This window comes from Phyllopteryx taeniolatus, unplaced genomic scaffold, assembly GCF_024500385.1.
Source record: "Phyllopteryx taeniolatus isolate TA_2022b unplaced genomic scaffold, UOR_Ptae_1.2 contig_24, whole genome shotgun sequence".
Classification (NCBI taxonomy): Eukaryota; Metazoa; Chordata; class Actinopteri; order Syngnathiformes; family Syngnathidae; genus Phyllopteryx; species Phyllopteryx taeniolatus.
Genome location: NW_026903162.1, coordinates 2,136,852 through 2,163,128, shown reverse-complemented (window position 1 = coordinate 2,163,128; position 26,277 = coordinate 2,136,852). Strand labels below are relative to the sequence as shown.

Genomic DNA, 26,277 nt, shown 5'->3' with positions numbered 1-26,277 from the left:
TTGCCCAGAGGACCAGTCAATGTGGGGGTTATGTAATTTCAACCATGGGTTCCCTAAGATAACGTCATGATTCATGGCGTCAAAAACATGAAAACTAATACGTTCCGAGTGAGAATCAGGGAATGTCAATGTGAGTGTTTGGGTGCGGTGAGTGATCTTGCCCATAAAACTGCCGTCTGCAGCACAGGTGTTGCGGTGGCGTTTTATTCCAAAGGTTCTAAGGTGCATACGTCTAACAAGGATGGAGTTGAGTAAGTTTGCATCAGAACCAGAGTCAATTAAAACAGGTGTATGAATTTCTTGATCAGGAGAGCATAGTGTCACTTTAGGAAGAACCCGTGTAGGGTCTTCCTTAATGAAATTCAGACTCACCTCTCCCGTGCCCTGGCTACCGGCACCGGCAACTTTGACGTGACAGTTGCTCACGGAATGACCCAACTGACCGCAGTAGAAGCACCGCCCTTCCCTCAGCCGGCGTTGACGTTCCTCAGAGGAGAGACGGAACCTGCCCCGTTGCATGGGCTCATCCGTAGTGACGCTAGCCAGTGGATTGAGACTGGCAGCAGGGAATCTGCCTTGGTTTGGGTTGTCACCGAGGCTCGTCCTCCAAGTGCGCGGTGAAGCATCCCTCCGCCGATCTCCATCCAGCTTGCGATCCAAAAGCCTTCTGTCGATCTTAAGGGCGAGAGCGATGAGAGTGTCCAAGTCGGTTGGCAGGTCTAGCGGGACTAAATGATCCTTGACGGCGGGGTCCTTGAAAAAAGGCATCGAGTAGCGCCCGATTATTCCAATGAGTCTCAGCTGCTAGAATGCGAAACTCAATCGCGTAATCTGACACCCTGCGCTTGCCTTGTTGTAAGGTGACAAGGGAGCGAGCTGCCTCACGATCAGGAGTGGAAAATTGAAAAATTTGCTCCATAGTCTTGACGAAAAAAGCCCATGAATGACACGCGGCGGAATTGCGGCTCCATTCAGCAGTAGCCCACGCCTCCGCACGACCAGTCAGGTGGGAAATGACGAATGCGATCTTTGCCCGCTCGGTGGGGAAGGCGGCTGCGTGCAGTTCAAAGTGGAGTTCGCACTGCGTGATGAACGCCTTAATGTTCCCAGATTCTCCAGAGAACCTCTCCGGTCGAGAGAGCTGTGGGCAGACAGCAGCGGAGGTGGCAGGTGGCTGCATGGTGACTACTTCACACGGAAATACCGTGGCAGTACTGGGTGTGGTGCCCACTGGTTCCTTCTCTTGAAAAAATTTCAAAAGAAGATCAAACTGCGAGGCCACCTGTCTCATCATATTGTCCTGATTCCTTGACAGTCCCTCTAGATGAAGGTGGAGGGCGGCAATCTGCTCATCCTGCTTCGCGAGGCGTTGACCCTGCGCTTGAAGGGCCTTGCGCACCGGGTCTGAGTCTGCTGGGTCCATGTTCTGGCCAGTTCGTTCTGTCATGAACGGAACAGAGGATAGGACCCAAAAATGCACGACTCCAAAACAAATTGACAGTTTCCAAAAAGAGAGGTTTAATAGACTGACATAGGTCGGTACACAGGCAGGCAATCCAAGAGAGGCAACAGTATCCAAAAACATGAGGCAAAGAGACAAGGTCGATAATCGGAACAGGGTCAGGTCTTACTGTGAATCTATGACGTGGAAACAAGGAATGCTGGAACGCGACGACAAGGTACAACGAACTGGCAACGAGAGGAAATGAGACACGAGGTTATATACAAGGGGTAATTAGGGTGAACGAGGCACAAGTGATGAAGATGCTCACAGGAGCAGGTGTGTGTGAAACAGGGGGGGAAGACAAAACCCGGAACACACACACATATGACACGGTCACCATGCCACCTTGAGACGTTGTGTAAAATGTAAATAAAAACAGAATACAATGATTTTCAAATCCATTTCAACTATTCAATTGAATACACTACAAAGACAAGATATTTAATGTTCAAACTGATCTGATCAAAATATATTTTTTTTGGGGGGCAAATATTCACTCATTTTGAATTTGACGCCTGCCAAAAGTTGGCACAGGGACATTTACATCTGTGTTACATTACCTTTCCTTTCAACAAGAAAATAAAAAACATTAATAGCATTTCAGTATCGTGAGGTAGCACTTATGGAAAAATCTAACATACACACAACTGAAAGCTGTGCAGCCAAGACACATGGTATAAAATGAAGATTATCGACTATTAGAAATAAATTTTAAAACAAATTCATGTCAATTGTAAATGTAGTTCAATGCTTCTGATAGTGTTTGAACCAGCAGAGAAGGACTTGAAGGTCCGGACTTCACTCTACTGCAGGGCAGCCATGCTCACTAATTCCTGTTACTCAATTTTCGGTACTTTAGTGTTTTGAGTGGATGGAAGAATGTCAAATCAAAATTTTTCAATTTCACATAAATTCTTTATGTATACACTTTGACATATATAGCCAAATAACATCATAAGTTGGCAGCACGGTGGACGACTGTTTAGAGCGTCAGCCGCACAGTTCTGAGGACCCGGGTTCAATCCCTGTCCCCGACTGTGTGGAGTTTGCATGTTCTTCCCGTGCCTGCATGGGTTTTCTCCGGGCTCTCCGGTTTCCTCCCACATTCCAAAAACACGCCTTGAATTGGAGACTCTAAATTGCCCGTAGGTGTGACTGTGACTGCGAATGGTTGTTTGTTTGTATGTGCCCTGCGATTGGCTGGCAACCAGTTCAGGGTGTACCCCGCCTCCTGCCCGATGACAGCTGGGATAGGCTCCAGCACACCCGCGACCCTAGTCAGGAGAAGTGGCTCAGAAAATGGATGGACTGTGCTATTTTTAAAAAAAAATTATTTTTTTTTTTTTTAGTATTGTACACCTTTAAATATATAGAGATTACCGTACAAAACACAATTGGCCAACAACCTTCAAAACTTGATTGTAACACTGTAACATACCGTATTCATAAAGGACAACGGGGCAAAATTCGGGCAAATAGCATTCTCTGGAAAGATGGCATAGTGTTAATGATTGCTTGCTACACATTCGAGATTTTTAGTAAAGATAAAACACATGAAAAGCGTATCGTCAACTACTTGTACAGAAAAAGCGATAGATAGATAGATATTCACCATCCATGGCCTTATTTAAGAGAATTGTTTGATGTTGCTGGGTACAAGAATGAGAGCGAATGTGTTGAGCCACCCTAAAAGCGAACAGCTTCTATAGCGTTAAAAAATGTGCTGTCTGATCTGAAAAACACGCACTGTATGTACAGGTAGGTAAGGTGTATTTTTTCCAGTTGTTTCATTAGCTAATTTAGCATTTTGTTGTTGTTGTTGTCATGTTTTGCTTTTATTTACAACGTTGGCAAAGCAAAGGGTAGCATGTTTTGCTACAGTAGCATTAAAATCGAGCTAACGCTAGCTGGGTTGTGAACAACATGATGTGATTTGTTTTCTTCTTCTGCAGTTTATCTCATTTGCCGAAACACATTTTTTGAAACCTCCACTCATTTTCTCAATACCTTCAACACAAATCCAAAAATTCAAGCTACATTCACAAAACCCCTGACTCTTCCTGCAAAACCAAACTTTTGCTTCCAAACAGACCCCAAGTCAATCAAAATTAAAAACCCCACTGAACAGTCACTACACAAAAAAAACACAATGATCAGATCAAAAAGCTGCAGAAATAATCTTTGTTCACAATTGCAATGCATTTGGCAAAACAACCCACAAATTATTTTTAGCACTTAGCACAAATATAAAAAAGTACTAGTCATTTGTTCCAGAGTACGCTAATTTGCCTCTTATTGTGCATTTCAAAGGACACTATGAACATCCTCATTTCAGTAAAAAATGAATGATTTCAAGAAATGTGTCTAAGAAATTAAGGAAAAAAACTAATGAAATTGGGAAAATATTTTTAGGGGGGGGTTTCACATTATCAAAACAGGTATTGTACATAATTGACGACTCAAATTTCATTTTTAATTTTTACTTTTGAACTTATCAGTCTGTACTTTTGTAAAAATGTCTTACTTCTACTTAAGTACAGCATGTCAGTACCTTTGCTGCCTCTGATACATGTTATACTCGTAACATAAACACTGTAATACAGTGTACATGACTGCAGCTGAGAGAACGGAGCGTGTCAGAAGAGAGCTGAGCTGTGATTGGAGGGGAGAGTCAGGAATGTTGCTCAGGTGGAGAGAGAGAGCGAGCGAGGGAGAGAGAGAGAGAGAGAGCGAGAGAGAGAGACAGAGACGCACACACGTATACACAAACGGAACTTGTTACTGTCGGAGTGTGTGTGTGCTCTTTGCAGGGTTTTTATTTTTTTTGTGGGGCGCGTTGGACTAGTTTGGACTAATGAATGAAGAAAAGAGACATCGATACGAACATTTAAAGTACATTGTCGTTCAGTCCACTTTGAGTTGAGAAGAAAGGCATTTACAAGGAAGCGAAAGTCCAAAATGTAAGTGCCTACTTTCGCGTGCGAGCTTTAGTTGTTATTTAAATATAATAATATATAATAATATCGTTTTTTTTTTTTTTTTTTTTTTTTGCAACAAGGCGGTTGACACCTTGAAGTGGCAAGTGTTAAAAGTTTTTTTTGAACGCGTTCTGGATGACGCCGGCACAGAGAGAAAGCTGCCATGGAAAGCTGTGAAATCCGACAGTGGACGCAGCCAGCTGGGATGCAAAGTGCATCTGAGCCGCGCCGTTTGACACCATTGAGAAGACAACCAAAGTGACTGCTTGCTTGAGTGTCCACCATCATGTCCTTCTCCTCTGCAAGGTAAGACACAATACATCCTGACTTCACAAAAAGGTTCTTGCGCCACCGGAATTGCACCAAGATGATCTACTAGCCATTCGTCCCTTTTTTCAGGAGTATGCTAATTTGCCTCTAATTGGGCATTTCAAAGGACACTATGAACATCCTCAAATTCAAATATTTACCTTGAGTTCTTTTTCTTGCAAGTGGCTGCAAAGCGTCTGATGGACGGGAGGTGATAAATTCCTCGGACACTTGAAATTTCTCCCCCCTGTTGAAACTAGGCTTTACGCAAATTTTTGGGGGCAATCAGCGAGTTTAAAAAAAAACGATCACCGATCCGATCACAAGATGGAGCAATGTGTCTATTTAAATGACTTGTTCATTTACTCAATATACTTGTGTACTGAATTGATCCCAAAAATATATTTACAAGAAATAATGTATCTTTGTTCATCTAATTATGCCAGTGAGGCATATTGACAGAGAGAACAAATGAATGGTCTTTTCTTCGATGGCAGGAAGTACATACAGTAATTAATGTATCCACTTTTTGTGACATTTTTGTTTGTGGGTGTGCCGTGAGATTTTACAAATGTAAAATATGTGCCTTGGCTCCATAAAGGTTGGAAATCACCGCTCTAGTCAGATCATGTATTCCAATCAGTCAGGTCAAACCAACATTACAACATGACAGAAATAATGGGTGCTAACTTACTGTAATTCAATTATTGTAATTAAATTACTTCACACACACCAAAACTTTAGAGAATGATTCGACAGAATGCCTGCATGTTCGCTTACAACCGTTAGTGCTAGCACTAGCTTGCTAGGCTACATAACGTTTTTTTGCCTGCTTGCGAGCCGTATCGTATTAAAAGTACGTGAACATACCTCAAGCAAGCCTTTAACGAGCATCCTCTCCCGAGCACCGGTGACCACCAACACGTTTTTCCCCATTTTGTTCTGATAAACACACGTCATGATTCGTTATTGTTGTTGTCGCCATGGTAACGAGTGTATCCGGTCACGTTTGAGTTGACAAGATGAAGCCCAGTGATCGTAAAAAACGGGATGCGGTGGTATCGGAATACAAGCTTTTATTGCAGTAGTCTGACATAGTGCAATCGTGAAAGACCAAATTTGTCTTGTAGTCTGATCCTGCATTACATGTTGTCTGTCTCACACCACCGAATGTTTTTTTTTTTTAAATAACTTTATTGGTGGTCAGATATTTACAGTACTACGTCAAAAGACACACAACAGGGCTAAAAATAAACAAGCTTTTGGTTTCGAATATACTATACACAACGGCGACGTGGCGTAAATGTCGAATTATGACATTAAAGCCGATCAGCATAAAAACAAGGACACGCCAGCTGCCACGGATGCGTAGTCTACGAAAATAAAGCGTATGTGCTTCAGAGCAAGTTGGAAACTGCGGTGAGATAAATTTGCAGTTGTCCATGCAGCATACATGTGTATTTCCTCTGAGGGCAAAAGTCATATAGTCTATTTTAAAGTGCTTCCTGCCATGGGTGAGGTAATGCTCTTGCCACTTTTGGGATAACTCCCGGCTCTACATTCCGCCTATTTTGCCGCATGGCGTTTATCTCTTAAATGTCACCAGCTATAAATACCTTTTTAAAAAAAAAATATTTATTTATTTATTTTTAAATCTAAACCCCGCAACAGTTGACACAAAGTCAAATCCTCTGGTCCAACTGTGTATACAAATTCTATTTATCTTTAGTCTGTCTTTGAATGTCATAACCTTAAGTCCACCTTGACTGTGTTGTGTCTTCTTCTGCACTCCGTTAGTGGAAACAAAACAGGAATATCGCAGTACTTTAAGCCTTTAAGGTGCTACATATGATGTTATGTGTCAAGAGGAATTACTGGGGCTGTCTGTCCATTGGACAACAGGATGTCAAAATGACTGGTCTGCAGAGTGAAGTCGAAGAGGTGGTAGGCTAGAATTTGGCTCAGGGCAAATTTTCCATCTGCGATAACTCTATGGAGGAATGTTTGTTTGGGAAGCAGCCACGAGGCCCCTCAGCACATTTAATGAACTTAGCGTGGAACAATGAGCATATATATAGCCTCAAAATGAGAACTTTTACACGCAATGATGTCATTCTGATGTCCTATTGCGGGTAACATAAAGTCTTCCTCTTTTCCAAGGGAAATTGTTGGATTTATCTTACCCAACATTATAAAAAATAGACACAAAAGGAATGAAGACGCTGGTTTCTTTTTCTCATGAGGACATTGTTCAGATCACAGCCTCTCAACACGCTCTAAACAATCTCTCCCGTCGCTCCTGCATTTATTTGAAAATAGGGAGGTTTCTAAGTTTACAAGACATAACGTACTAAGCTACAAGACACAACACACTAAGGATAGGGTTTCAAGGTGAAAACATGGGACCAACACCTGCCACGTCCCGGCCACGTCCTTCTCTCTGATGATTCCTGCTGAGTCATCTTCTTGAAGGCGAGACATCTCCCTTTCTCAAAATGGTCCATAATACTAATGCAAGCTAAGCAAATAAATGATAACTTCTACAATATATTTAACAGAAATAAACGGTGAATTTTTTACAGTAACACATTTTTTTGAAAATTTATATTTTATATTTACAGAGATGCTTGAATGTGAAAATGTAGACACATGTGCCTAGATCACACTGACAATTAGGCTTCAGTGTCAGGTCCCGCCTCCAACTGCGTCACATGCTCTTATCACTAATAGTACACTTTGACATTTGTAGTGTAATTTGTGCATTGTATTGTCATGAAATTAAACATTCAGTGGCACTTCATCATTGTACATGACCATATGTGAATGTTTACTGAAGATGCTTGTTGGATCCTCACCCAACCCTGTTGTTATTAGCAACCAAATCATAATGTTGTCGCCTTTTTAATTTATCCCTCTTGGTGTCGTCGATTGACACGTGACACTTGACTGCGTGTTGCCAGAGTAGTAGTATTAACGAAAGGCCTGTTAAAAGGAGCTTAGTCGTGATTTGTGCTGTGAGGATGCAGTGGTGTGTATTCACAATTTATTAGATTGAAGGATGAAAGATTAGTTACCCTAAAAACGGCAAGGTAAAAAAGGAAGGCAATAAATGTTCCAGTAACATCAGAATGCCTACAAGGATCTCGTACGTGGCTATACAAACTCCAGCTTCAAAATTCTCCCAAACATGGCCAATTTGACACCGACATATACTGTGCAGAAAATATTGCCACATAAACAGTACCTTTAGTGTTGTTTTAAAAGCACTTAGCATTTGAAGCATTTACTCATCAAATTCATTTAAAATATAAAAAAAAAAAAACTTTTTGCATGGATTTTGCTTGATAAAAAAAAAAGATAAAAAGCCCAGCAGAACGAAGTTAAACTGGTACCACGGGGTAGAACGATTATGCACACAGGTCCACTTGTTATTGACCTATTGTTGACAGTCTTGAGAGAATGTTCTCCCCGTCCCTGCGTGGGTTTTCTCCAGGCACTGTGGTTTCCTCCCACATCCCAAAAACATGCATTAATTGGAGACTCTAAATTGCCCGTAGGTGTGACTGTGAGTGCGACTGGTTGTTTGTTTGTATGTGCCCTGCAATTGGCTGGCAACCAGTTCAGGGTGTACCCCGACTCCTGCCCGATGACAGGTGGGTTAGGCTCCAGCACGCACGCGACCCTAGTGAGGAGAAGCGGCTCAGAAAATGGATGGATGGATGGATGGATGTATGTGCGGCACGGTGGACGACTAGTTAAAGCGTCTTTCTCACAGTTCTGATGTCCGGGGTTCAATCCCTGACCCCGCCTGTGTGGAGTTTGCATGTTCTCCCCGTGCCTGCGTGGGTTTTCTCCGGGCACTCCAGTTTCCTCCCACATCCCAAAAACATGCATGGTAGGTTAATTGAAGACTCTAAATTGCCCGTAGGTGTGAATGTGAGTGTGAATGGTTGTTTGTTTGTATGTGCCCTGGGATTGGCTGGCAACCAGTTCAGGATGTACCCCGCCTCCTGCCCGATGATTGCTGGGATAGGCTCCAGCACGCCCGCGACTCTAGTGAGGAGAAGCGGCTCAGAAAATGTATGGATGGATGGATAGTGCATTTCATTTCGGCCGGGAACAGCCCAAAAGGGTAACGTGTTTCCCCCTTCCCATGGGCTCACCACCTATGGTTGGTGCCTGTCGTGGCGGCAATCCCTGAACCCGTTGGTGGACACCAATGGTGAGGGATGCCGTCAACCTGAAGAAGGAGTCCTATCGGGCCTTCTTGGCCTGTGGGACTCCTGAGGGAGCTGATGGGTACCGGCTGGCCAAACGGAATGCAGCTTTGGCTTAAGCAAAAACTCGGGCATGGGAGGAGTTCGGTGAGGCCATGGAGAAAGACTCCGGTTTCCTCCCACATCCCAAAAACATGCATGGTAGGTTAATTGAAGACTCTTAATTGCCCGTAGGTGTGACTGTGAGTGCGACTGGTTGTTTGTTTGTATGTGCCCTGCGATTGGCTGGCAACCAGTTCAGGGTGTACCCCGCCTCTGTGAAGAGTTGTTATGACTGAGAGGCACTTTTTTAATAGCTGAAGTGACAAGCTAAATTTTGTTGTTTGAGGAAATCTGCATTTTTTTTTTTTTTTTTTTTTTTTACTGTTTCAGACTTGTAATAGGTCTTTTCTTGTCTGGTTAGTGTCCATGCTAGATGCAGAGATGCTATTGTGGCTCTCTCTTGCTCTGTACAAAAGTGACCAATTGCCACCAGACTGCTGAAAAGAAGCTAACAGGCTTTGCACTTTACTTCCCTGTTCTGCCAAGCCATATGGAAAAGTTTGAGAGAAGGAGTCGTGCATTGTTTTGTGGTAGCGCTTCACATTTTATTCATTCATCACAGCAATGTTCTCGTTGCACAGTAAACACACCAGTTTAATACTTGTTGCGTTCAGCACACAAATTAAATACTTCTCAGTGCATTCTGTCTGAACTTGCCGGATTTCAACATCCACTTTGCGTTTTCTTTTTCTTTCAGACTTCAATTTTAAAGCCTGTCTTGTTCCCTGAAGTTTTTAGAGAACGTAGTCTCATTTCCTGACGTTTTATATTGGTGCGGGCCAGTAGACCACAGTCGTAGACCTTTTGTGCACATGCACGAGCAGCTATTTATGGCAAGTCCACTTGGACAATCTTGTCATCATATAGTTTTTTTATCCCCGTTTTTTATTGCTCACCGCAAATACACACACTTTACATCAAATTAAAATACAATATTGTAAATTTCAAATGGGCCGCTAAATAGGTCTGGTTTATTCTTTGTATTGTTTCAGATGCCATTTGAGAAAATTACAATCCACATACAGTACATCCATCCATCCATCCATCCATTTTCTGAGCCGCTTATCCTCACAAGGGTCGCGGGAGTGCTGGAACCAATACGAGCTTTCATCGGGCAGGAGGCGGGTTACACCCTGAATTGGTTGCCAGCCAATCGCAGGGCACATATAAACAAACAACCATTCGCACTCACATTCACACCTATGGGCAATTTAGAGTCTTCAATTAACCTACCATGCATGTTTTTGGGATGTGGGAGGAAACCGGAGTGCCTGGAGAAAACCCACGCAGGCACGGGGAAACATGCACAGGCGGGGTCAGGGATTGAACCCCGGACATCAGAACTGTGAGACAGACGCTCTAACCAGTCGTCCACCGTGCCGCACATACAGTACAATATAAATCTAATAAAAAATATTAAAAATAAATAAATATACAACATAGGATCAGAGGAAGTTGAATCCCCAGCATGCCGACTGGTGTGTAAATAGTTGCTAAGAATGACATTTATTGTTGATTGATGTTAGATGTTAATTATTCCCTCATAGTTGTAGTAGTTTTAGGCATTATTTGTGTTCATCCATCCTGTTTATTTAGTTATTGTTTACTAGAATGTTGGTTTATTTATTCAAGCACCGTAACTGAGTTTTTCATTGTAGTTAATGTGGTGCCTTGTTGATACTCACTTGTGCTGTCTGGTGGTGACTGTCTGTTTTCACATCTTGAAGCAGGGACGTGCAGGGTGCGGCTATGGGTGTGTAGTGAATCAGTCATTAGGGTGAAAAGTCCACCAACTAGGAGGTGTCTGACTTTGTGGTCCACGCCTTTCAGATAAAGAAATTTAGAGCATTTTGATGTTATGTGTCATCAAGACAAAAAAAAAGTCCTAACTGTAGCGTATGTTGGTTTTGGATAAAAACATAATTAATTTTGGACAAAGAATAAGCCGGACGTTAACGCCTGCTTTACTTCCAGTTTAGTTTGATATACATTTAACGTTAGACTCATAAAGGTGCACCACATCTCTTTTTTTAGTTGTGTAAGATTTTGGAAAAAGGGACGAAAAACCTCGATCAGTCTCATAATCTAGAAGGCTGCTACATTTATGAAATGCAAGTTCTCGATTACAGAGGTTTATTATTAACTCAAAACACACACAAAACACAACAAGAAGATTAATTTTATAGAAAATTTAATTATATCCAAAGGGAAAACTACAGGGAATCAATACAGGGGGGGATCTAACTACAGAAACCAAAAACAAATAATGGTAATAGACAGAAATTAGGCATACAAAAAGGGAGGAGGACATCGTGTGTGGTTGGAATAAAAATGTGCGTGTGGAATGGGTTGAGTCAAAGCGAGAGAGAGCAAAGTTGGGATTTGTGTGAAGATAGTAATTTCCCCAGAGTTATAAGGCACTAATCTTGTACTTTCTAACAACCATTGTTGTGCTACTCACGACCATAGATCAGCTGGTCTTTGGGGATGGTCTTTCTCCTAGCATCTCAGGAAGAAAACGAGGCATGTGTAGTTGCCGCGCCTTGCATGCATGTTTTAATATTAAAACAAATAATTCATTGCTGTATTTGAGTTCCCGAAAAAGGCAGTGATTAAACATAACTCAAGTTCCGGGAGTAATAGTTCAATCTGTGGCATATCCAACTAATAAATCTATCATTGTCGATCTGCCCCAGCTTGGTCTTATTGAAGAGAGGATCTCCCAACCTTTTGGTCGCTATCTTCAGTTCTGCACATCAAAGGGTCTTTGATGACTGGAAGCCAGATTTGGCGGGGAGTTGTTAATTAGTTTAAGGTCCGGGTGAGATAAATTAGGCATCCTTGTGGCCGTCTTGCACAGCGGGGCGGCTTGGAAGAATGCAGTTTATCAAGTTGTTGGGGGGGGGGGGGTGTTGCTATGACAACCGGGCCATAGTCACTACATAACCTTGGGTTGATATTATTACTGAGCCTACTTACCTGAGGTGCTACAGCTACTTTAATGAAGAAGACAAAATAATAATAATAACAATTTGGCTCACAATTTGTGCTCACTGCTTTGCACATAAATGGAAAAAAATATTTTCGTTTCTTGTTCATTTTTAATGTTTGGTACAACTACACATTCGTTTGAGCAAATATAATGATGCAAAAAAAAAAGCGAAAAAAAGAAGTTTCATTTAAGAGCTGATTTCTAGCCACGCCCATGCTTTTCTTGATAATAAATAAAAATCTCTCAGAATACATTTAAACTTACACGTCAAATAGAAAATTAACTAATATGGAATCAGCTATATTTTTTCATGTTCATTGTATTCCTCAGGTAATATAGCTTGAGTGGTACCAGGCATTAAAATGAACAACAAATTGAAGAAACAAGGGTGGTCTAATATGTTTTAAAATATTTTTTATGGCCACAACAGCTATAATGTGTGCACACAATACTGATTTGTAGGTTAAATTCTCTTGATTAGCTTTGACATCTGAGTAAGCAAATGATGCACACCTTTGCTGGAAGCCTCAACGCCGGCTATCCTTAAATTCAAGTGTCATTTAGTCTGATCTTGTAAATAGCCTGCAATGCAAGGTTTTTCCAGAATGTCTGTAGTTTATTGCCAGCCTTAAAGAAAATTCAATTTTACTACTGTGTATCCCTACTGTGTAGTTAGCCACAATAAAGGAAATGTTCCATGTGCCCCCTTTTTATTTTGAACACCTGCCCCTCCAAAACACTCTGCAAGCCCCTGTCTAGAAGTAAACTCTATAATCACCAAAACCACAGTGCCACACCCTATAGAATACAAGCAGTATAGAAAATGGATTCATGGAAATTGCTATTTTAATCTGTATCTTTTTTTTAACCTATTTGTTAGATCAAATCTTGAATACCCACTTAAGTTACCCACCAAAGGTTTTAAAGTTAGCGACAATTGTTTTGGTCTCTGATTTACATTTTTTTTCATGGTTTAAACAAGGTGAAAAGTTTAGCAAATAAATGATGACAAGTGTCAAGTCTTTATCTATCTTGACATTATCTCTGATCTTTTAAAAAAGCAATTGTCATTAGCATGTTTAGTGAAAGCATATTTTTAATGCCTTTCTGCGTGGTCATCATGTTGTGTGTTCAGGACTGCAGATGACTCTTGGTGCTCTGTCTCACTCCAAGTAACTTTAAAAAGATAATCTTATAATCCCTGAGGTATGACGGTGTACCAATTTTTTTCTCTCTGTCGTGGAAGCAGAGAGGGAAGTGAAGTGAAGCAAAACAAAGTGAAGGGAAGGGAACGTCTTTGAGCTTAAGAGTTTAAGTGTAGACCGTTAGGCAGCAGCAAAACCAACAGCATGAGCTCGCTTTTAATGCAGTCATCTGTTAAGATGAAACGGTGTGAGGTTCACTGATAAACCTTGATAAAATGGTCAGTGTTAGTTTAAAATTTTAAGTACTGTTTTAACTAATTAGTCTCTTTTGGCTTCTTCCATCCGGTGTGCTTGGTAACAGCCACGTATGTTACGGTGCTACGAAACAGGCAGTCCAAATGATGGCGATGTTTTTTTTTTTTTACCAGCAAAGAGGACTGGGGCAGAAGTGTAGGCGTTTTTCGCTTTTTATAATGGCACCTAAAGTAGTTTTCTTCCCTTTAAAATGTCCTTCAAGGGGAGCAGCTGCTGAAGCACAAAAGGCTTCCATTAGCACTCAAAGAAGCTCATTTCATGAATGCATGCAGAGCTGGGACACAGAGTGTTCGATTGTTGTTGCTTCATTCATAGTCAACAGACATTCAGGGGTCAGAGTTGACCAAGTGCCCTCAGACTGAACATCTGTTAAAGGTTGTGTCAGTCCATTCAGTGCCTTGTTCCTTATAACGATCAGACCTTTTACCCAAACACTGGTTGTGTCTTTGCTCCATTTTAAGTGGGGAGGTCAAAGGTTAAGATCAGCCCTATATTTGGAAGACATAATGCTTTCTAACATGGTGGGTGAGCTGCCTTGTTTAAAGCCGATGCCCATAGGTCACCATCCAGAAGCACCAAAGGAACTTCACTCACGTATCTCAGATATTGACGTTATTCACAACTTCTTGCAGGTCAGAGGACACCTGCTGTCCATTCTTTCCTTTTCCCCATAATAGTATTTATGTAATTGTGTGATAGCAGCACAGAGTTGTTGTTTATTTGTACTGACTGCAATGCGAGCTGTCAATAAAGTTTTGTATGATCCGCCACTATAAAGCAATCCTAAGCCTTTTATCAAAATTCTGATCTGCTTTAAATCTCCAGGCAAATATTGATTTTAAGATGGGCATAATTGTTTATAAGATCAAACCACAATTGGTAAAATGGTGGGTTAGATTTTGTTAATGAACTATCACCATATTGTCATTGAAGATCAACATTCAATGTAATGAAAATGATGCTATTAAATTTTTTAACTAATGGAGAGTACGATTAAGGAATTTGCTCTGGAGTGTATGAATGTTTATTGATTCAGTCTGGCTACTATTCATTCATAGTATTAAACAGGATGAAATTTGAGAATGAAAGTGCCTTTAATTGCAAGAGCAAACATTTGATGACCTAACTCATCAGTGAGCTGTTATCTACTGCAATAGTGGACATTTAATGAAAACATTCAAGGCCTGATTAACTAAAGGGCACAAACCTGATTGCTCATGGAAACAGATGTCAAAGCTGATCTATTAACCAGGTGCAACCAGGATTGCATTTGCTAAACGTGCAAAAACGCAGAGCAGTTTATTTTGTCCGTTCTAGGAGGAGTATTCGTAAATGAATTAATTTAGCACACGCAATGTGATTTATCAAAACTGAAACGAACTGCGATGTCTGATTTTGCATCTTTAAATAGCAGGTTCTGAAAGGCAGGTGCAAACTGCAAGCGCGGCTGTGCCAGCATAGGGTAGGCAAAATGTGAGGCGGCAGGGAGGACTACCCCACTCATGGAAACATTTTTGAAATGCCACTAACAAAACGAATCGTTACATACTGTATCTTCTATTCAGCAATGCAATTTTGGAGCTTCTGAATGTTCGAAGGACTGACTTGGAGCCATGCAGTCACAAGAAAGAGTCATGCCATATCACCAATGACAAAACTCCTTCCAATTCTGCATTTCTGAACTTCTTCGTCATTTCACCGCGCTGCGGCAATTAATTCTGGCCTCTCGTAGAGCAGTTGTTTAGGTTTTCTTTCACAGACCGTACGCAGAATCGGCACATACTTCTAACTGCCACACAATACCCTTTTTAAATACTGGGGATCTCCACCACCTTTACACCTGTTGCCAACATCCACTGAGTTTCACAAATGGCTTATATGTTTTGGATCATTGACAGAGCTTATGTTTCCCAATTTTTATCCTTTCCATCACTTTAGATTAAAGTTACTCCACAAGTGTCAAACTCAAGGATAGGATAGGATAGGATCTGCCCGTCACACCATTTTACATGGCCTGCGAAATCATATGCATCAACCTCCACAATTCATGTTAAAATCTGCACCAAATTTCAAGTTGTCATACTGTATGTAATGAAAAATAACATCGAGATATTGTTAGCATTTTTTGTTACCAAACACCTTTTTAGAGTAACTTGAACAATAGTTGAACAAATTATTGAACAAATTATTATTATTGACTTCTGATTTCAAAACTAGCTATCCATTAATTTGTTGTTTATACTGTATGTAATAGTATGATGAGGCGCTAACACATTTACTTTATATAGCTTAACAGTCATAACGGCCCTCTGAGGGAAACTGTACTTACAAAATTGTCCGCGACAAAAATTAGTTTGACACTCCTCGGTTACACTTTGTCCCATCGGTCCATAACACTTTTCCCCAGAATTTTGAAGGCTCAGCTTTACTTTGCAACATTGCAAAGATTGACTATGATTGAACAATTGCATCATTGTATTGTAGAGCATCCATCCATCCATCCATTTTCTACCGCTTATCCGAGGTCGGGTCGCGGAGGCAGTAGCTTTAGCAGGGATGCCCAGACTTCCCTCTCCCCAGCCAATTCATCCCGAGGCTTTCACAGGCCAGGCGAGAGACGTAGTCTTTCCAGCATGTCTTGGGTCATCAAATTGAGAGCTTCGCCTTTCGGATTAGCTCCTTCTTTACCACAACGGACCGATACAAAGTCCGCATCACTGCAGACGCAGCACCGATCCGCCTGTCGATCCGCCTGTCGATCTCTCGTTCCAGACCCCAAGATACTTGAACTCCTCCACTTAGGGCAGGATCTCATCCCCGACCTTGTAAAGCATGTGCCTACATAAAAACACATTACTAATTTATTTTATCACTAAATCCAAATTAGGAAAGGAACAGTTCCAAACAACCAATAATTCCAGTGTTTTCCATTGCCTATGCTTAAGTGTAATAGAATGTCATTTGGGTGGGTGTTTCCCTCCCGCGCTCTTGTCATGTGTGCAACGAATGTCTGTTAAAATAAACAACTCTTACAGCATTGATTAAAGCCACTTCCCTCTCCCTGGCCTGGAGCTATGTGCTGCTATAGACTTAATGAGAGCAGGAGGAGGCAGGCTGACCCCTCTCACCTCTTGAAGGGCCCCTGCAGTTATGGCGGCAATCAGTGAGTGTCCAAAACTGAGAAAGTCAAACTCAGCAAATGTTTCATCTTTACATATAATGCATGACATTATGTAGACTATTTTGCTAAAATGTTTTAATTTGAAACATTTTACTTTCATTGTGTTGTAGGTGGATGGATGCACCACTTTAATTTGAGCAAAATATAATCAACCATCATGGAGCGTGGTACCCGTGTAAGGGTTTTATTTTTTTTGTATTGCCATAATCCTTTTTTTTTCTTCTGCCACACATTTTCCCAGCTACTCGTTTTTCAGGCAGAATTCATAGGGTTCAATCATACATGCCACAGATACCGATTTTTAAAGACTGCATATGCCACAACACCCACTAGACTGTTTGAATGAAAAAAGTAGGGGCTGACAATCCCATGCCCCTGGACAGAGAGATACACACTAATGAAATTAAAAAGAGCACTAAAAGATCATTAAGAAGGCTTAGCTATACATAGCAATTCCCCAATTGAACCTGTAATACAGTTAAAGAAATAAATTAAAGAAATTGCCGTGACAGATAAGAGTAATATTCATACTCAGTGGGATTCAATGCCACCCTACTGTGACTTTTTATTGTGGTGGCTACAATTACAGTAGACAAAGAAAAAAACATATATTTGGAATCATGTTTTTGGGCACCTGGTTAATACAAGCCTGTAATTTAGCCCAGCTCAGATGTTTTCAACGAGGACATCTGGCCCATGAGTTGATAAAGGCTCATGTATGGCCACCAGCTAACAGAGTTTGTTGAGGGCCAGTGAGTTGCTACCACACAAACTATGCACAATACTGAATATACTGTATGTTTATCATTAGTTGGACATCACAACTGGACTATACTGGATGTCTTAGAAGACGTTTCACCTCTCATCCGAGCAGGTGTCGCGTTTCCACACTAAATTTCAGTGCTTTCCTACCTTGTTGCATGTACTGATGATACCTGCTCGGATGAGAGGCGAAACGTTATAGACAACCAGAACAGTGCATTTGCTATCGATTAAATGCTCTGAGAAAGAAATGACCTCTTTGAAAGAGAACATTCTTAGACATGTACTGGAGGACTATTGGAATATTGTTCAACAAACACTTAAAATAGAAAAAGAATAGAAAAGTAAACTGTATTACCAGCAGTAATTCAGGGAGGCTAAGACCAACAGTAAAATGATTTGGAAAACTTTCAACAAGCTAGCAGGGCACAATAATAATTCCCTACCTGTGCATATTGAATATAACCAAGGGCATATTACTAGACCAGATGACATTGCTAATTATTTGAGTAATTATTACAGGTATTCTTACAAGATGGTGCCTACCCGTGTGGTCGCCTCGGTTACGTGCTCTCGAGTATTGTCAATGTTTTTGTATTTTTCGTTTGTCTTTGGCGACATTACGCGACTCACTTACACAAGGGAAGACTTGCTAAACATCAGGGAGTCTAACGTGAACTTTCTTTCACCAACCGTCGCAAATCCGCTCAGTTTTTTTCCTGAGTTACTCAGCGGGGTAGCTACTGCGGTCTATGGCGCATGGAGACTGAGGCGACGCCACAGAGGGAAGCGAGCCGGCATCCAAGTGAAGCTCCTGAAGAGAGGATACAGATTGGCGTTCTCGTCGATCCACGTCATGAATCTACACCGCTACCCAACAAAATGGACGAGCTTCATCCTCTGATAAAGAACAGTAAAGACTTTGAACCTTCCGCTGCCCTGTGCTTTACGGAGATTTGGCTTTGTGAGGCTGTCCCCGACGGCGCCGTTATGCTTGGTGTTTACATTCCGCTTCAAGCTAACACGAACACCGCATTGCTAACGCTCGCTGAACAAGTAAATGGAATAGGAAAAAAAACACCCAGACCACCCCTCATTATTTTTCGGTACTTTAACAAAGCTAAACTCAACCACGAATTCCCTAAATACAAGCAGCACATCGACTGTCCTACCAGGGAAAATAACATTTGAGACCGCTTCGATATTACGCTAAATAATGCATACAGTGCCATACCTCGTGATGCCCTGGGCTCGTCTGATCACTGCTTAATTCACTTAATACCAACATACAGGCAAAAACTTAAATGCGCGAAGCCTAAGGTGAAAACAATGAAAAAGTGGACCAACGATGCAAAGACAGAACTTCAAAGCTGTCTAGACTGCACAGACTGGGGTGTATTTGAAAATTCAGCTGGCAGCCTAGATGAATATACAGACACTGCCATATCCTATATCAGTTTCTGTGAAGAAGGATGTGTACCAAGAAAGTCATTTCGCACACTCAATAACAACAAACCGTGGTTTACTGCCAAACTTAATCAACTTTGCCAAGCTAAGGAGGATGCATATCAAAGCGGGGACAGGGCCCTGTATAATCGCAGTAGAAACCAGCTGACTAAAGAAATTAGCATTGCAAAGAGAAACTATGCAGTAAAATTAGAAAAACAGTTTTGCGCTAACGACTCTAAATCAGTCTGACATGCATTACAATCGCTAACCAATTACAAGCGACGATCCCCCCAAGCTGAGAACAATAGTAGACTAGCCGACGACTTGAACACCTTCTACTGCAGAATTGAAAAGGACACTTTCACACACCACACCCACCCAGCTGCACCACCGACCACAATCACACCTCTGAAGTCCTCTGAAGGCCTCGTGCTGGACCACCTCAAGAGCGTCACAGGTCCGCCGCTGGACCCCCGGCAGTTTGCATACCGAGCAAACAGGTCCGCGGATGATGCAGTCAACATGGGACTGCACTTCATCCTAGAACAACTCGACGGCGCAGGGACCTATGCGAGGATCCTGTTCGTGGACTTCAGCTCTGCGTTCAACACCATAATCCCCAAACTCCTCGCCTCCAAGCCTCTCCAGCTCAGCGTCTCGCCTGCCATCTACCAGTGGATTTACAGCTTCCTGACGAGCAGGACACAGTAGGTGAGGCTGGGGGAGGCCACCTCATCTACACGCACCATCAGCACCGGGGCACCCCAAGGTTGTGTTCTCTCTCCGCTGCTCTTCTCTCTCTACACAAACGACTGCACCTCAACGCACCCAGCTGTCACACTCCTGAAGTTTCCAGATGACACCACAGTCATCGGCCTCATCAAAGACGGTGACGAGTCTGCGTATCGACAGAAAGTGGAGCGGCTGGAGCTGTGGTGCGGCCGACACAACGTGGAGCTGAACACGCTCAAGACTGCAGAGATGATTGTGGACTGCAGGAGGCATCCTTCGCCACAGCTGCCCCTCACGCTGTCCAAGTGCCCTGTGTCAACCGTCAAGACCTTCAAGTTCCTGGGAATTACAGTCTCTCAGAACTTCTGTCTTTTATAGATCTGCTCAGGTATGGAATCAATTGCCAAAAGAACTGAAGAACTTAACAACTTTACACACCTTTAAAAAGATATAAAATCGTATTTTATCATCATGTAGATGAAAAGATATGTGATTTGTATAACCTTTTTCTGCCTCATAAATCTGTGTACAAATTGTATTTATTTTACAATTGTATAGTTTTTTTTTTGTCTTTGCATTGCATCTTTAAATATATTGTGTTTTAGTTTTTATTATTCTGGACCCCAGGATGATTAGCATTTTAAAAATTCAATTCAATTACTCTGGCCAGTTTTGAGATTGCAGGAAATAATTAAGTTAATAACAGTTCTTATTTAGTAATGTGAAACTAAGACTGTAATTTCCTTCCAGTTCCACAGTGATGATTTGTTCCTTGCTGTTGTTTTGGTTAACGTGACCTTCTTCCTCTGATATGAATTCCCATGCTAGGCTAAGATAGCAGCTGAAGGCTCCGAAGGGAGGGTCTCCTCAGCCATGTGTGAGTGAGATGCATTTCGTGTAATTGGACAAGGAAACTACTGAGCTGGGATAGAGCCAAAAGACATCTACAAAAGCTTTGGATTTTCACCATGTTTATGACACCAGGAGAGATAAGAGTCACCATGATCGACGACAGACTAACTTGATGGAGTATGAATAGGATCCAGGGGCGGACTGGGGGGGAAAAGTGCCCCGCGAGTCACGGACAGACCGGCCCAGTTCATGCACGCCGTGGGGAGCCAGCCAGCAGGCAACACAAATTTCATGTAACCCAATGATAAAAAAAAATAATAATAAATGAATTTGATACACTTTTGGACCATAATTCATGGAGTAGGGAATAACTTCAAAAACCTAAAACTAAAAATATAAACAAAGATGAAAGGAACAGAGTAAGGACTGCCATCTACACACCCAGGAGAATTAGGTCATAAGGTGTGAGTACACACTTGAAACACAACTTAAAACGATGAGCTGCAATCACAGAACTAAACAGTTATGCAGTACGTATTAAGATGCATTCAAACAAACCATGTATGAAAGCCCTGACAAAAAGACCTATCTACACACTCAGTTGCTTTATTCTCTTTCTCTTTGTTTTCTGGTTGTCTTACACTGACTGACAGACAAGAGGCTTATTCACTCACTCTCTCTCATTTCCCCCACCTTTTAAAGGTTCACCATTGTGTTGCTTTTAAATGAAAGAAGCAGAGTTGAAGTGGTTGATGTACAACCCTAATTCCAATGAAGTTGGGACATTGTGTTAAACATAAATAAAAACAGAATACAATGATTTGCAAGTCATGTTCAACCTATATTTAATTGAATACACTACAAAGACAAGATATTTAATGTTCAAACTGATAAACTTGATTGTTTTTAGCAAATAATCATTAACTTATAATTTTATGGCTGCAACACGTTCCCAAAAAGCTGGGACAGGTGGAAAAAAGACTGAGAAAGTTGAGGAATGCTCATCAAACACCTGTTTGGAACATCCCACAGGTGAACAGGCTAGTTGGGAACACAAGCAAAGATGGCGCGAGGTTCACCTCTTTATGAACAAGTGCGTGAGAAAATAGTTGAACAGTTTTTAGGACAATGTTCCTCAACGTACAATTGCAAGGAATTTAGGGATTTCATCATCTATGGTCCATAATATCATCATAAGATTCAGAGAATCTGGAGAAATCACTGTATGTAAGCGGCAAGGCCGAAAACCAACCAAAACCAGAAACGCAGCCGGGTTCTCTGGGCCCGAGCTCATCTAAGATGGACTGATGCAAAGTGGAAAACTGTTCTTTGGTCCGACGAGTCCACATTTCAAATTGTTTTTGGAAATTGTGGACGTTGTGTCCTCCGGGCCAAAGTAGAAAAGAACCATCCGCACTGTTGTGGACGCAAAGTTCAAAAGCCAGCATCTGTGATGGTACGTGGCTGTGTTAGCGCCAATGGCATGGGTAACTTACACATCTGTGAAGGCACGCAGTGCAGATCTGTCTCCCATTGAAAATGTGTGGCGCATTATGAGGCGTAAAATACGACAACAAAGACCAGACTGTTGAACAGCTGAAGCTGTATATCGAGCAAGAATGGGAAAGAATTCCACCTACATAGCTTCAACAATTAGTGTCCTCAGTTCCCAAATGTTTATTGAATGTTGTTAAAAGAAATGATAATGTAACACAGTGGTAAACATGACCCTGTCCCAGCTTTTTTGGAACGTGTTGCAGCCATAAAATTCTAAGTTAATCATTGTTTTCTAAAAACAATAACGTTTATCAGTTTGAACGTTAAATATCTTGTCTTTGTAGTGTATTCAATTAAATATAGGTTGAACATGATTGCAAATAATTGTATTCTGTTTTTATTTATGTTTAACACAACGTCCCAACTTCATTGGAATTAGGGTAGTATTTATTTGGAGGACTACTTTTTTTCTAATTCTTAAATGTAAATGTATTGAACCTAACATTTATATACATATATATTGTATAGTCACGGTGGTCGACTGGTCGACTCACAGTTCCACCTGTGTGGAGTTTGCGTGTTCTCCCCGTGCCTGTGTGGGTGTGCTGTTGAGGGCTGGCTCACTGCAGCGTTTGCTAGCAACGGACTGCTGTATAACACCCGCCAAATAATACAAATAATAAGTGGCCACCACTTCCTCGAGGGATGTCTTTTTTTTTTTTTATCTCTCAACTTATCAGCACGACCTTTTCATTTTGGAGGTTGTTTTTTCTTGTCTATCTTAACTCTGGTACGGCTGACTGTGTATCTACAGATTCTAGTACTGTTAGCTGTAGAGTGACTGACAGGTCACCTGCAAGAACCTGGGAAAATGAGTGGGACATAAACACGTGGCTCAGTTTAGACCTTAGAAAACGAAAACAGGTACGTACAGTATAGCTTATCACAGACACTACCCCCCACCCAACTCCCCCCTCCTAGTGGACAACAAAGCTGTTGGTCGACAGCCGTCGCGCTTGACTTTTTTTCCCCTTTCTGTTTCATTTGCTTCTTCATCTTGTAGCAGGGCCAGCCCATCGGCCCACTGGGGATATCCCCCGGTCTCCCCGTACGCCAGTCGCGCCCTTGATAGGATCTGGTAGATAGAAGAAAAACAGAGGCTGAAGTGGGCAGCTTTCCAAATGTCTTACAGCTACACTTTGTCCAAAGAGTGTGATCATGACATGGCAAAGAGGAGACACTGTGTCGGAGAGCAGAGCACTGCCAGGAAGTGTATAAAAAGGGGGTAGGTGGGCTGTTCTTTCCAGGATCACTGTATCACTTCTCAGAAAATACACTTGTCTTTTGATTAGTCACAGGGAGGCATGTTTAGCCACCGATAAAGTGCAGTTTAACTACGCAGCCTAACAGAGCTAATCCATGACATTAAAAACAGCATGAGTGGAGGTCTTATCTGGAAGCACCTCAAGTGTCTCACTGTGTTGGTACACAACACAGTGAGACACTTGACCTCATTGTACCTGAGACACACAACCTCATTGTACCTGATGCTTGAATGTTCACATACTGTACATAAGAAGAACTGTTGAAAGGGGACATTCAGTATTATGGAAAACGTTATAATTGGGGAAGTACGTTGGTTTCCATAGATATCTATCTTAAAATCTCCATTGGAACATCTCGGTGTGGCATTTGCATGTTTTCCCTGTACTCTGGCCTCCTCCCACATTCCAAAGACATTCTTCATGGGTAAATTGAAGACTAAATTGTCTATAATCGTGAATGTGAGTGTGAATGGTTGTTTGTGTATACAGTATGTGTCCTGCAATTGATTGACTGGCAACAATTCCAGACTGTACCAGCCTCTAGCACAAAGTCAGCTGGGATGCAAAAAAAAACACAGTTGGCTTGGCTGTATAAGAATACTGTACTGTTTCCCTGGAGTGCCCACCCAACCACTAAGTGACAAATTACACAACCGAGTATTTTTTTGCATGCTGCCTATGTCAATCAATGTATCAAGCCATTTAAATTTTGACTTGGTTGTGATGTCGTAAAAAGTGGATGGAGGAGCTGAAAGGCCTTCTGCTCTGTAACTGTTATTGTTTGCTGCATAGATATCCACTGCTGTACTGCCTTTCAACAACAACAACAACAACGTAGTCTTACATGACATTTCTTTACTTGAATAGACTCAGTATAAGAACGAATTGACAAAATACACAGCCTTACAATGTTCATAAGAAATGTTGCGGCAGCTTCACTTCAGCGTAAATAGTGGTGCATCTTCATTTTTGTGCAAGCACAAGAGTCGTTGCATGTGTTTTCTGATTTGGCAGAACCGTCTGCGCCAAGCAGGGCGTGGCGAGAGTGTAACATTGGAGATGCGCTTGGCGGAGTGAGATTTTGCCGTCAGAAAGTACAACTAATCTTACGCATATTGGGACCATGTCTAAGTTTTGACACAGGTGATTTCATGCGATTTTGGTGAATTTGATTGGGGCGCATGCAGGCAGACGTCACGTGAGCTCTGCAGACTCTGTGGTGTATGGCAGACTTATCCAACCCTCTTAATTATTGTAGAAATCAGTTAATTTGTAATTAAACATGTTATTATTATTATTATTATTTATTTTATCATCCTTATTATATTTTTTAAATCATCCCATGTACTGGCCAGCACACAGCTCTGGTGGTCAGGGGTGTAAACGAACAATTATTGGAGGGTATATACTGTAGATCAGAGATTCTCAACCAGTGTGCCGGGGCACATTAGTGTGCCATGAGCGCTCTTCAGATGTGCCGTGGGAAAGTATAAAATCGTACTTAATTGCTCAAAAAACTATTTATTCACAAGAAATAATGTATCTTTGTTCATTTACTTATGCCAGTGAGGCATAGTGACAGGCAGAACAAACAAATGCGCTTCTATTAGATGACAGGAAGAACATATAGTAATTAATGTACAGTGATCCCTTGCTTTTCACGGTTAATGGGGACCAGAACCCCCCGCGAAAGGTGAAAAACCCCGAAGTAGGATTTGCCCGTCCCCCCTAGGAATTTTCGTGTATGTGGGTACCAGAAAGTTTAAAATATGTAAACAGTATTTATACTTTACATATTTGAGACAAAGATTATAACAGTACACATATTTACTTAAATCTTGAATAATAAAACCTTATACAGTAATTAACATTCATCAACATTGCCTTCTGAGAGAGGCGAAGAGGCTTGCGTTGGTGGCGGAGGAAAGGCTCTCACTTGACTCGTAGAAGCTTTAGTTTCACTCAGAGACTCTTCTGCTGGAGGTGCTGATGGTGTAGCTGGGGTTTTACCTTGGAGAAAAACATGGTGATGGGTAGTTGTTGTCTTTGTTTTTTCTTTTGCTTCAGAATTCCCCTGTACAAGGACATAACCCCGTCTCTTATTACGCGGAGTTACCACACGTTTCGCTTCCTTATTGAAGCAGTTTTGCGGATGTTTGCTTCCTCTTTCTTGATGTATCGCATTGTAGATTCATCCACGCCATAATGGCGTGCCACAGATGCATAACTTCTGCCCTCTTTGATCATATCTAAAAGTTTCACTTTTTCGATGATGGTCATCATCTTCTTCTTCCTCTTGGGCGCCCCGTAGGAAGCTTTCGCAGGGGCACAGCACTTAGGCGGCATTGTAAGGGCTTAACTAATCAAAAAAGGTTATCGCTTAAACAAAAAAAGTTATCACGAACACAACACTAAGATACAGTATGCGAGACAGTCAACAGCGTGGACGAGACTGGCGAGACACAACAGGGGAAGACGCTGGGTGAGGCTGCGATGATGCGCAACCAACCCATCAGCTCACGGGATAAATCCACTCGTGCTCTCATTGGTCGATGTCGCGCCGGGAACCAATCACGCGCCTTGTATGAGAGCCTGTGGCATGTACAGTACAGTACAGGCATGTACAACGCCTCTGAGTCAACTCATCTCTTTGTTTGGCATGCAGGGAAACCTTCTCTCTCGTGCATCAACATAAAACAACGCGTCTTTCCGCAATATGGCTGCTGATATGGCTGTATTTTTTCATTTTTATTTTTTGTTTTTGATGAATATTTTGGAAAAACCCGCAAAGCACTGAAGCCGCAAAACGTGAAGCGCGAAGTGTCGAGGGAACACTGTATCCACATTTTGTGAAATTTTTTTGGGTTGGTGTGCCGTGAGAGTTTTCAATTGTAAAATATCTGCCTTGGCTCCATCT

The 26,277-nt window shown here is 41.8% G+C and overlaps 1 protein-coding gene across 3 annotated transcripts in view; it reads left to right on the top strand.

Annotated features, from left to right (window-relative positions):
• The first annotated feature begins 4,227 nt into the window (after positions 1 to 4,227).
• Positions 4,228 to 26,277, top strand: part of adamtsl5 (ADAMTS like 5) — a 103,295-nt gene continuing 81,245 nt past the window's right edge. For all 3 annotated transcript variants that reach the window (XR_009787010.1, XR_009787011.1, XM_061764834.1), the window contains exons 1-2: positions 4,228 to 4,464; positions 4,563 to 4,788. Coding sequence is in view for 1 of the 3 variants with exons in the window: in XM_061764834.1 (XP_061620818.1) it covers positions 4,769 to 4,788 (20 nt within the window). In the remaining 2 variants the exon portion in view is untranslated. The remainder of the gene's footprint in view (positions 4,465 to 4,562; positions 4,789 to 26,277) is intronic.